Genomic DNA, 13,311 nt, shown 5'->3' on the forward strand with positions numbered 1-13,311 from the left:
CATTACAATGGATTCAAAGCTCACATGGAAAGCACACATAGAATTACTTTGTAAAAACTCTCTTCAAGCACTTATGTAATAAGAAGGGTAAAACACACAAGCAATCTGGAAACTGCAAAGATAGCCTATTATGCACTATTTGAATCTCATCTCAGGTACGGAATTGTGACCTGGGGCGGAAAATCTGCTACCAACCTGCAAAGAATCCTAAAACTTCAAAAAAGGGCAATAAGATGTCTAGCAGGCCTAAACTACCTCGAAAGCTGTCGTGATGCCTTCAAGGAACTCAAGATCCTGACGGCCCCAGCGCGCTCTACATGCAAGAGGCAATCATGCATGCTGTTCTCACCAATCAAACCCGACAAAGAGACATACACAACCAAAATACTCGCCATGCTTCAGATTTTGCTCTGCCCGCCTCACCATCTAACACTATTTTACAAGCAAGCCTTCCTATAAGGGAGCCTTGCTCTACAAATCAACTACCAGTCCACCTCAGAGAAAAACCAGAACGCCACCTCAAGAAACATCTCACAGTCTGGCTCCAGGAGCGACCTTTCTACTCTATTCAAGAATTTTTTAAATCCTGTAACTCTCAACTATTAACATTCTTTAACTATCTCATGTATTGACGCATTGTAACTGTTCTCTATGAATATGTGAAATAAAGAAAATTGTCTATTGTCTATTGTCTATTGTCTGTTTGTAATACATCAAGTCAATTGTCTAATAATTGTAGTATTTTGTTTCAAAATATTCAAAGTCTAAGTAAAAAAGAATTCGTTTTAGAAAGTTTTTTGAATACATATAAAAACCTATCTGTCATTTGTCTCTCATGTCATTTATTGGTTTGGTGAACATGAAATCAACATAGCTGAGCATAAATGTGTTTACTACGCTAATGTTAGTTGTAGGAAAACCCAAATTAGACGAGAAGATTCATCTATATTTGTACATAGTTTTAAGGAATTTAATGTCACTAGGTTTAATAACGTATTCAATGTTGAGGTGTCAGCTGTTTTTATTAGTGATTTAAGAACTATAACTGTGTTTTTATATCATTCAACTTCTGGAGATCTAAGATTATTTTAAGCATTTTTGATGAATTTTTGAGCTACATGAGTCAGTGAAATGAATACCATACCATAGGGACGGATGTAATTTTTTTATTTTGATGTTACAAAGCATAATAAAACTTCTACTAATTTATTAAATATTCTTAGAGGAAATAATTTTCTATACTGTACTTAAATAATAGACCTACTAGAAGGAAAAAATGTTTAGACGATTTCTTTTTTTTTAATTCAGACTATTTTTTATCTTCCATTAATCTTTTTAAGTTTTCATATTCACATCATGATGGAGTGAGACTGTCCTGTTATGATTGGGACAACCTACATCACTAACTAGCAGATAAAGATGCAGTATCAATATTCCAATTTTTTTCAATAAATTACTCAATAACAGTGTTTTTTTTTTCAAATTCTGAAAACTAGATACCAAAAAGAGTTTGTTTACATCAATACGAAAGAATAATAATTATTTTTACATAATTTGGTTAAAAACAACTGATTTAACAATATTATTTTCAAATAAAAATGTATGGAATTGAAAATAAATTACAACATGTCAGTTGATGCTGCCAAGCTATACATTAATTAATGTAAATATATCGAGAAAAGCAATAATAAATGCAAGGCACTGTGGAAAACTATAAAAAGTGACTGACTATGCAAAACAGCAAAAATTAGACATCTCAATATCCTTCATGAATATTTCATTACATCTGTTAGAAGAATAAAAAGTGACATAGATAAACCTATAATTACATCTAGTGAATTAATTAAAAGAATTCATATATATATATATCCCTGTAAAATGTTGCTGGAAAATTGTAACTCCTGATAGACAAGGGCTATTAAAAATATGAATTGATCTGAGAGTTTAGATATTTACAAGATGTCCAACAATTTGTTAAGTAGTTTTATGTTTGAGTTATTCTCTTCCGTTGTGTATCAATAGGATTCTGAATGAAGAGAAGACCCTGACCAACATAAAATATTGCAAGTTTGTCCAATTAATAAAAAAGGTAAAAAATCAGTTAATTAATGCCCTGTCTCTATTATACCAGGTTTATAGAAAGTAAATTAAATAATTGCTTATGAACGTGTAAGTTAAGTTGAAAATAACAATCTGCTTAGTAAATTACAAGTTGGTTTAAGATCTACAAAAGATGCTCTAGATAACTTGTTGCGACAATTTAATCAAGTCTTTGAAAACAAAACCTATGCTCAAATCAATTTATGTGATCTTCAAAAGGCATTTGACTATGTCAGTCTTCCTGATCTTTTAAACAAATTATCTCATTATGGATTGTCAGACTGCTCAATAAGTTTTTTGAATCATATTTAAAAATTCATAAAGTCAGTTTCTTTTAATGGACAGTTGCCATTATGTGGAGTGGGGTGTCCCACAAGTATCGGTTTTAGGTTCTTTTCTTTTTTTTATCTTTCTTAATGATTTAACTTTCCTGTAAAAAGTAAAACAATATTATGCAGACAATGCCACTTTTTAAAATAAAAATTATAAGCTTGATGAAGTGGAAAGATTGAAACTGAATCCCACCAATCTAAGAGTACAGTAAGGTAGAATAATGCAGTGGAATTCAATATAAAAAATAGACTTCTTTGTGAAAATCTTTCAAATCTGGAATAAGTTTAAGTTTAAAATTAGACCACAAACTTTATTTTCAAAGGTTTATTTTCATATACTGTAACCTGTCAGTATATAGGTTGAAATTAAACAAAAATAAATTTTTTAATTTCCAGCAGATGTACTGTATAAAGATAGAATAAACAAAGTCTTCTGGTTAATTATGTTCTTCAGGGTTTCAAGACATCACGACTATTGTGTCCTGTTGTGGGTACTTTTTGTTCTTGAGGGCTTCAGGACATTACAACTATTGTGTCCTGTTGTGGGTACTTTTTGTTCTTGAGGGCTTCAGGACATTACAACTATTGGGTCCTGTGGGTACTTTTTGTTCTTGAGGGCTTCAGGACATCACAATTATTGTGTCCTGTTGTGGGTACTTTTTGTTTTTCAGGGCTTCAGGACATCACAACTATTGGGTCCTGACGTGGGTACTTTTTGTTTTTAAGGGCTTCAGGACATCACAAATTTTGGGTTCTGTTGCGGGTACTTTTTGTTCTTCAGGGCTTCATGACATCACAAATATTGTGTCCTGTGGGTACATTTTGTTCTTCAGGGCTACAGAACGACATTTATAAACAAATTGTTGACTGTTGTGCAGGCCAGGAGAGGTTCGGGAACATGACTAGAGTGTACTACAAGGAGGCTGTGGGAGCGTTTATCGTGTTTGATGTCACGAGGTCTGCTACTTTCGATGCCGTCTTAAAGTGGAAGCAGGACCTGGACTCCAAGGTCCAGTTAGCCGACGGAAGCGCCATTCCCTGTGTCCTTCTTGCTAACAAGGTACTAACAAGGGTTCTCTGTTATCAGTTAAGTGGTTTATTGGGTAACTAGTTAGTGGAGTGAAGGGTTTGGTGAGTTGAGAAGCCAATAGATAGTGCCTGTATTACAAACCAGCTAGCAGAAGATTTCTCAACCATAATTTTTTTCATGTCAGAATAGTGTTAAATTCCGTTTACTCGCTTTTTCGGTTACACTTTTGCAGGATAAAAGATATGAAAGATAAAAAAACACCTCCATCCATTTTAATAATTACATTACAATAATTAATTTTAATACTTTCATAATTTAGTATTTTAACTCAATGGGAGATTTTTTGTTGGACAACAAATAATAACACCAGAAATGCAATTTGATATATTTTATTATATAATTTATTTTTTTTAATTAAGACTTCTTTGTAAAACTTTATGACCAAAAATTAAGTAAGAGAACAAAATATTTTTAAAAGAAATTCAAAATTCGCATCATTACAATACACTCTTAAAGATTTTAATTAATGTGATGAATTCAAAATTATTAACGAAATATTATACTTCTTCTAAAACCGTTTACGTTTCAAGTGTGCTGTTGGATCTACATTTCCAGTCATTATCATGTAAACTTTCTTGACATATTGATGAAACTTTTAAACATTTCTAAAATAGTATTAATTAAAAAAAATATGCACTTGATTATTTTCAAACAATGAAAACACAGGTAATAATTATTTGGAGTTTGTTATGAAGACTTGATTATTTTACCATGATACTGCTGTAAGAGCAAGTTTAGCCACAGTAAAAGGTTGATGTTAATGTTATCAGGGGCGGATTTAGGATGGAGTTTGAGGGGGGTCACAATTGGGGATTTGGGGCCTCCCTTGGAAAAATAAAACAAAATACAGATCTTAAAATACATTTTGGAATCTAAAACTTTTTTTTATCCAAAATAAAAACTAAGAAATGTATATTTGTAAAGTATTTTGGAAGAGGTCACCGTTTAATTAGTGAGTGTGTGGACAACTCAAGAATAGCTAAGTCTGGCCTTGTGTTTGTCGAATGAATGCTCATTTATTATACCTAGTCCAATGGTCACAATATTGAAAAATAATGACTGGTATGGATTGACTAAAACTTCAGGAAACTGGCTAAAAACCATACGAAGCCTAACAAACGTATTCAAATTAATTAACTTGTAATCAGTATATTCAAAATGACACTGCTTTAGTCTCAACCACTTTTATCTAAGCTTTAATTTACCATGTCTATTGTTCTTTTTCATGCAATAAGTACAAAATTTAAAATAAATAATCTGATTAAAATTTTAAGAAACTAGCTCAAACTGTGAAAATTTGACTAAAAGTAATGGAAAATGATTCAACTTTAGGAAACTGGTTATACTTTTAAGAAACTGCTAGCTAAAGCTGTGGAAACTGGATAACGTAGTTCTTTTTTGTAAAAATCCTAAACATTACTATTATATCATAATGCTTTAGTCTCAACCACTTACTTTTTATAATTGACTCATTCAATTGCATGAATATTTTGATTAATATCTTGACATTATTTCTTTATTGATTTTAATTTCACACCAACCTCCCTCTACTAATGCCTTCAATATTTTTTTTTCAACCTGTTCTTCCAAATATATTTATTTAGTATTTTTCAACAGTGAAATCGTTTCTGCTACTATTATTTTGTTCAGTTTAGTAATATAAAAATTTAATTTGTACTCAATATTAATTAAATGATGAGAGATATAATGACTTGTGTAGTGCGATCAGCAAAAGGAAGGAATTGTCAACACACCTGCAAAGATGGAGGAGTACTGCAAAGAGAACAACTTCTCCGCATGGTTCGAAACTTCAGCGAAAGAGAACATCAACATCGACGAGGCAGCCAAAAGTTTAGTTACACAGGTACAGTAAAAGTCTGTTCATTTAGTTCAGAAAATGAGATTAATGCTTAAATGTACACACCTCACACATAAATACAGACACCTACATGTTACTACAGAGTAGAACAGAGGATTTATGAAAAGTCCTTACAAACCGACTTTGGATATTTTCATCATCATATTTTTCATGAGCAAAACAAAGAGCTTATTTTTTTATCTGCTACTGAACTTGTTCCCTGAAAAACCATATAACTAGTTGCTATCTCTTGCATGCGCATATTTAAGGGGGCTTCAGAGGGATCAGCCACCCCCCCCCCAAATTTTGGAAGACAAACTTTAAAATTTGACCCAATAGTTTGTTTTATTCTAGAACACACTTATGAGATCTAAAAGCTCAACAATTTTCCAGGAAAACATTCCCAAGACCCTAATTTTGAAGGATATTTCATACTTCCTAAACTACTCAATGTGTCAGCCCTCCCCCTCCCCGAAATAATTCTCTATATACGTCACTGACCTCTTGTGCTTAAGACTGCCCTGGTTGAGAATGCAGAGAAAAATCTTCTGGTATGAACCAATGTATTATCTTGGTAAATAAACCAAATGTTTGAATTTATTTAATAGCTGATTGTATACAACAGCTGCTTTCATGTATGTTCTGGCAAATAATTCGGGTAGGGTACGATAAGCGGACCCGGTTTTTTATATCGAAATTGGCAAACAATATTACTTAATCATAACCATCGATATAATCAATCGATACTGATTAATTATTTTGAATTATTAACTTAAATAGTCTATATCAACAGCTGTAAACACTTTAAAATAATACACATAGGGTAATAATTCAATTTTACATAAGTAATTTTAATTATTAAAAATGGCCGTCAAGTTTAGAAAACTACAAGACATTGCTTTGAAAGATGGTAACATAAATAAAATATATTGTTTTTGTGGCTTCAACATGTTGGACTCGTACCAAAAAACCCATTATGTGACATTTGTGGGAAAGAAACAACTGTAACTGTGAGAGGAGCAAATATGGTCGTCTTCAGTTTTCCTAATTTTTGTTATAATAATTTGTTTGATCACTGTAAATATTACATTCATATTTTGATTTAAAACATATGATTGTTATTGAGGACAATAGGTACTTTTATATCGATTGATAGTCTAGGATTTGAGATGCGAATATTAGGTATCGAAGACTACATTCTTCGATATAAAAAACCGGGTCCGCTTATCGTACCCTACCCAATAATTCTCCAATTTAATAGTAAATATCAATTTGGATCAAACCTGTGGGATGACAGACATACTTTGAACACTCAGAGGTGTCCCTTTTATTGGCTGAGCTTTAGCGAAGCCTATCACTCGTGGAGCTGAACAAATTTAATTCTGTCTGTCTGCACGATGTGTTGAAAACAAACTGACCTGTAGACTTGAAATTGTGCAGGAAGCTTAATTTCTATACGAGGAACTCTGAGTTCAATGATGATACAATTCCATGGGATTTAGGTGAACATTAGCGAATATTTTTACATTGGTCTTAAGGGTCATGATGGCAACGAGAAAATAGGAGAATTAAATAATTTGTAAACAAACTCAATTCTCAAATGTGCCGGATTGTTGTTTATTCTCTGGAGACAAGGATTGTATCAATCAAATTATTGATTGCAATTAAATGCGATTGCTTGCACATATCTAGTCAGTTCATAAAACTTGTTTGTGCGGTAGTCTGTCAAGTCATCCAGTCGTATTGGCTGCCTGTTACTTAGCCTAGGAGCTCATCCTTCATCATTTCTTGCTATTTGGACATAATGTTCTAAAGTTGTTTGTGGCACATTAAATGTTTTGGCCACTTTTAAATAATCCATTTCTTTCTCGTTGAATGACAGCTTTCATAATGACAGAGCCCCATTGCTTTCTAGGTCCATTTTTAAATTTAAAATTTGTCAAGTCAACTATATACGGGCATTCGCTTATGTGATTGTTTACCTTTATCACTAAAAGAGGTTTAAAATAATAATTTTTAAAGTAGTATTAAAAACCTCCTCATAGAAAAAGCTTTTTTATTGCAGTGTAAATTAAATGCAGAAATATTTTTGAAACAATTACTAATCAATTTTAAAATCCCAACCCATGCAATTATTCATTATTACACCGTATTGTTCCTTCAGTCTATGTAAAATAAGGACGATTTGTTACTCTCGATAGACATAATACAATATAGACAATACATGTAGTACATACCGCAACGGTTGTATTTTAGGTATACTTTTTAAAAACTTGACCATGCACATGTTTTTATTACTTATGTAATTATTTAAATTTCAATGTGCAATAAATAATTTGAATTTGATTCTCGTAATATTTTAATTCTCCATTTGATTTAATGAAAATAGAGTTCAAACACAAAATCCAAGACGTTCCTGACCTATCTTAAAAATAAAGCGATCATTGACCCCTTTATTTCTAAGATACGTCAGGAATGTCTTAGTTTGGACTCAATTTTCTTTAAAAAATGAGATTTTGAAAACTAAAAAAAATATTAACCTAACATAAAAATGATAAACAATAGCAGTTTTGCAGACTAAGGCCTACCATTTGAGTCATAGGCACACAGACCGACCGGCTGGACGTGTGACGTTGTATGCTCGTTTGGGTACAATGGTCGCCTCCTAATCGTCTGGGGCTCTCGAACTAGTGGACAAACTGTAGGGTTAAATTCTACATTTTTCATGATGTATTTATTTAATTTTTTAGTCATTTCTGAATTTTTTTAAATACGAGTACAAACTATTTTACAGATACTGCAAAATGACAAAATGAGTCAAAACGGTAGAGACTCAGCGAAGGATGGCTCGCAGTTCCCCCTGGATGGGAAGCAAGAGCAGGACGGAAGTTCGTGTTCCTGTTGATTCCTGCCAATGCCTTATCAAGTGACCTTGACGTTATCTCGGCCTGACCAGCAATATACAGTGTTCATCAGTCATCACCAAAACAGCTTTTACCATCACAATCATTACTTATTATTTCTTTAACGTTGAACATGAGAAACAGCTGTTGAAGGTTTCTCTGTGTTGAAATATCAGTCAGTTTTATACTCTTAGGTGTTACTTTAGTTTGTTTTAGAAATGAACTGAGTCCACATGACAAGTTCTGGTCTCCTTTTCATTCCTCCGCTGTCTGACAGCTGGACCAAGATCGATGTGATTATATAAAATCAAAACTTCTTATTCACTTTAGTTGAATAGTCTGTTTTATATTTATAGAACATTAGAGGTAAAAATAGTATCTTCTAACATTATTTTTCAGTTCTAATTTAGACTGCTTATTAATATTGTTGGGGCATAGCATTGCACCTTTTGATTTAGTACTTATAAATCAAGATGGTTGTTTCTTACTGTTTTTAGATCTTAAATTAAACAGTACTTCTTCAAAATTGTTCGAAATACTACATTTTAAACAATATAAAAAATATTGTATTTCGATTATAAACATATTGTTTGTGTATGTGACTCATAATACGACACCGAAATGTGCTTTTACAAAGTTGTCATTTTCATCAGTTTTATTTCTCTTCTCACTGTATTTTGTAGAGTTTCATTAACATTTTGGCGCTTGTGTAGTTAGTGTGTTTAGAATAAAACTGGACTGACTCAACAAAAGGGAAATTTGTAAAATTGTCAAATTCTCGTCCCAGATTCAGAAGTTGAGCCAATTCAAAAAATATTGTCTCGCTTAAAAATATTTTCTTAGAAGTTGTTCATATTTATAAAATACTCACTGGGAGCATAATTTTTACTATTCACTCTTTTTTCATGCAGTATTGGAACTTCACTCAGTGGATTGACATGTGTTCAACTAACGAATATAACAAATTTGTGATGTAAAAAATTACTTATTTTTATAACATCTGAGAATTAAGGTTTTAAATGCATGCTTAAGGCTTGTTATCAAATAAATTATTACTGATAGTAATATTCTAGGGAAGTGCTTTGTAAGGAATTTTAATATGTAAATTTATACATTTTTTAATTCTTTTGCTTTTAAATAACCTGCGTTTTGAAAAATTGTGAAGCATTATATCAATTTTAAATGTAGATTGTATTACGTTTTAGGTTAATATTTCAATATTTTAATCTAAGTGTTACTATCTAGTCAGGGGTTTATCTGATTTAACATTAACTGAGCACTGAAATATTTTTAACCAAATTTTATTATTGTTTCTCGGACTTATTTTTATTTCACTTGAATAAGCTATTGTTCTGACGTTTATTGTTTATAAAGGTATTACATTGTAATACCTATTGTTATTAATTTTGTTTACTTTTATCATTAAATTTATTACTAGTGTTAATGTTATACTTTAAAGTTTGTTTTATATGATTTCAAGATTTTACAATTTGTAGTTATTCAGGTTACTTATTCTTAATACATATATATTCAAATAATAGTTCAGTTGGTTTTTATTAAGTATATCCATCAATTATATTATTAATTCTTAGATTAGACTTAGAAGTTATAAGTTGAGTAAGTTTGACTGAAATATTTGAAGTCAATTTCTCTGCTTTGCAATCAATTATTATTTGAATAATTAAATATTCAATTCATCATAGAAACGATTTATTGGGAAAAGAAAGTAATCAAAAATAGAGTTTAATCTTTACTAACATATTTTGCATTAAGTACTCATACATATATACAATATAGAGGTACTTTTGAAAATAGTATTTAATTCAGTGTGTATTTTTATATATTTTTACAACTCTTAGGATATTAAAGATTTGCTTACAAGTCAAAATGTATTGTTGCCATATCTGTTCTGTATTTCTTATATAAATGAACTATGCATTATTTTTTTTAAGAACTTCTAACATAAAATTAAATATTTTATATTTACTTATAGAGCTATCATTATTGTCGGAATTGTAAGGTAAAATCTTGTATTTGCGGACACTTCTCTTATATAAAAGAATAAGCTTTATAATGTTGTCTGGAGTTATGAATATTTAATATAATTTATGCTTAGTTCTTTGTAATAAAATATTTCTGTTTCACTCGCAATCAATTTATTCTCCCTAGATTATTAGGTTATTGTTTGTTGTAATCCCCATCTGTTTTGAAGTCTGTATTATTAATCTTACTTTGTGCTTACTTAGTACTTCACTCGAGGCTTACTCTTAACTATACAAAGTAAGAGTAGCCACACTATGTGCTGCGTAACAAGCTTCGTTGAGGTTGCACGCAAAATTTCAAGTCAATAGCTCATTTTATTCTCAAGATGTCCTGCGACAGAGAATCATACTGAAAGGAAATGTCAATTATATTAAAGTTTTTGCAAAATTTAAAGTCAACAGAAAAAATATTTCTTGAGAATATATTGCAATGTAATACATTCACATTTTTCTTTCTCTCTTAGGACAAGAAGCTTATAAATTACACTTAGTCCTGTAAGAACCTTAGCGCTGCTTCCGGAGTGACAGGATATTCAGGATGGTAAGGATAGGAGTTAGGGGCCGCCTCCTATCGAAATCCATGAGGAAGAATTAGGGCACTACATCTCAAAGTCATGTCCTCCCGGAAGAAGGGAGGCCAGCTCTGAACCAGTCTCTCCAGTTAAAGTAAGCAGGGGGTTGCAGACCCTTTTTGAGGCTAGCAAGAACCTCTGAGGTTAGGGAACAAACCCCACCAACTCCAACAGTCATCTCCGCAGTAGACTAGACCTATCGAATTGCCCTTGCACCCCAGAATCTCCACATTTGCAGTTAGTGATGTGCCGCTCCTGGACATCCATAAGGTTGCTCAGATTTAAGTGACACATCGAATTTTGCTGTGCCCAGTGGTAGGTTCAACTGGAAGGTATAAACCAGCCAGAAGTGATCCCTGCTGGGTATCCCTGGATGGATGGATGGTGCTTAAAACCTAGAGAGCAGAAGAATGAGAGTATTGGTCTTAGCCAGACTGATGAAACGAAATCTTCTTAAAACTTAGTAGGAATTTCCTTAAATTAGTGCGGAAGTCTGTTCCGAGTAGGAAGGACGCCTGAGCCGGTGGATCATTTAGTAGGTGATAATGAATACTGATGTTGAATTTGTATTTTCCTCACGGATAAAAATAATAGTACAGTAATTGTTGGCTGAGCATTAGCGAAGCCTATCACCCAAGATGCTGTAAAAATATAATTTCTGTCCCTATGTCTGTAATAGGTACATATCTGTTTGAAATAGGTGCATATCGGTTTGAAGTAGGTGCATATCGGTTTGAAAATGGTTCATATCGGTTTGAAATACGTGCATATCGGTTTATAAAAGGTTCATATCAGTATAAAAGAAGTGCATATCGGTTTGAAATAGGTGAATATCGCTTTTAAAAAGGTTCTAATCGGTATAAAAGAGGTGCATATCAGTTTTAAAAATGGTTCATATCGGTTTGAAATAGGTGCATATCAGTTTGAAATACGTGCTTATATGATATCTTAAAGACAAACTGACTTTCAGACTTGAAATTTTACATGAAGCTTTATTTATATGTATGCAAAACTGAATTTTGATGATTGTGCATATTACTCCACAGGATGATGTATGCCTTTTGGTTTGAGTCCTTTTGGATTATTAAAACTCTATAACTGGGTAATGACTGTCTCAAATTATACTTTTATTATGTCGACATTTTACAGCGGAACATGTAGTAGGTCTCGTTTTGCACAATTATCCAAACTTACCCATTTTGAACAGGTAAGTTCAGAACAAATTTATTGCACACAAGAAACTGGGTCATGTTAAAATTAACCTTCCTGTGTTCCCACTCCAGCCATTCTTGCAAGGCCTCTGCTTGACCTAACTAAACACCCACCTCTTCTATCTTGCCTCTGGTCTTGGGTAGTGCATACTTTGGATTTAGGCACTGATTAGTATCTCATTTTGCATGAAATCAACTTTTTCTTGATAGTTGACTGATGGAAGTAATTTCCACAATCATGAGGATAACTATTAGGTAAGCACTAGTTTTCTGGAGAGCACATCTCTTTTTCCATTACTACATCCTATGCTTTGACTTGTTTTTGCAGTATTTTATCTGTTTATCTCTTGGACTGGAGCATGAAAGGTAACAAATGAGAGCAGCCACTGTTGACAATGACGCATCACCTTCTCTGGTACATCTGCTCTTCCAATGTAAATTTGGTATCAAGTTTCATACCAAAATACTTCAAGGCCGAAAATAGACAAAACAATTCTTCAGTGGAGTCAATGTCAAAGGAATGACCAAACTAAGAGCATTTACTAAACAGACTCGATATGACTCTAATACAGAAATTAAAACTGCAAGAACAAGACAAGGCAAAGATGTTAGTAATGCAAGAAAGATGTGCTCTGTAGAAAGCTTATCTGATAGTAATCCTCATGATTGTGAAAAGTACTACCATCAGTCAACTATCAAGAAAAAGTATATTTAGGTGGGAAATGAGACACTAAACAGTCCCAAAATTTAAGTGCGCACTGCCAAGGACCCAGAAGACAGCTAGGACATTAAACCAACTTGCAATTCTGTGAAGTTATCATCTCAGAAGTCAAAAGTTGAATAAGATCAAACCTTATACAAAGATGACCATTACGTCTCCTGTATTAGCAGCCACTTATGTGATAGACCTATACCAGTTTTTAAATCTTTATACATGATTTTGTTACACATTTATAACTCCAATAATAAGCAAATTTCAACAACGATTCAATCTATTTGCTAGACATTCAGGGTTAGAATAGTATAGTGTTTTAAATCTCCTCACATAAGGTCTAATACAGGAAGCCCAAAATATAACAGAACAGAAAATAGTACCGGGAAGGATAATCCATGCTATAGTAATAAAACAGTTGCTATAGTATAAGACTCAATCATTGCAAGCCTGGCTGTATGGGCAGTTACCACACCCCACTTCCCCCCTCA

At 32.5% G+C, this 13,311-nt stretch overlaps 1 protein-coding gene across 1 annotated transcript in view; it reads left to right on the forward strand.

Moving 5' to 3' along the window:
- Positions 1 to 10,427, forward strand: part of LOC124363297 — a 29,723-nt gene extending 19,296 nt beyond the window's left edge. The window contains exons 3-5 of the mRNA XM_046818523.1: positions 3,311 to 3,492; positions 5,243 to 5,386; positions 8,175 to 10,427. Of these exons, the coding sequence (XP_046674479.1) occupies positions 3,311 to 3,492; positions 5,243 to 5,386; positions 8,175 to 8,285 (437 nt within the window). The 3' untranslated portion in view covers positions 8,286 to 10,427. The remainder of the gene's footprint in view (positions 1 to 3,310; positions 3,493 to 5,242; positions 5,387 to 8,174) is intronic.
- Positions 10,428 to 13,311: the final 2,884 nt, after the last annotated feature.

Source organism: Homalodisca vitripennis, chromosome 5 (genome assembly GCF_021130785.1).
Source record: "Homalodisca vitripennis isolate AUS2020 chromosome 5, UT_GWSS_2.1, whole genome shotgun sequence".
NCBI classification, from domain to species: domain Eukaryota; kingdom Metazoa; phylum Arthropoda; class Insecta; order Hemiptera; family Cicadellidae; genus Homalodisca; species Homalodisca vitripennis.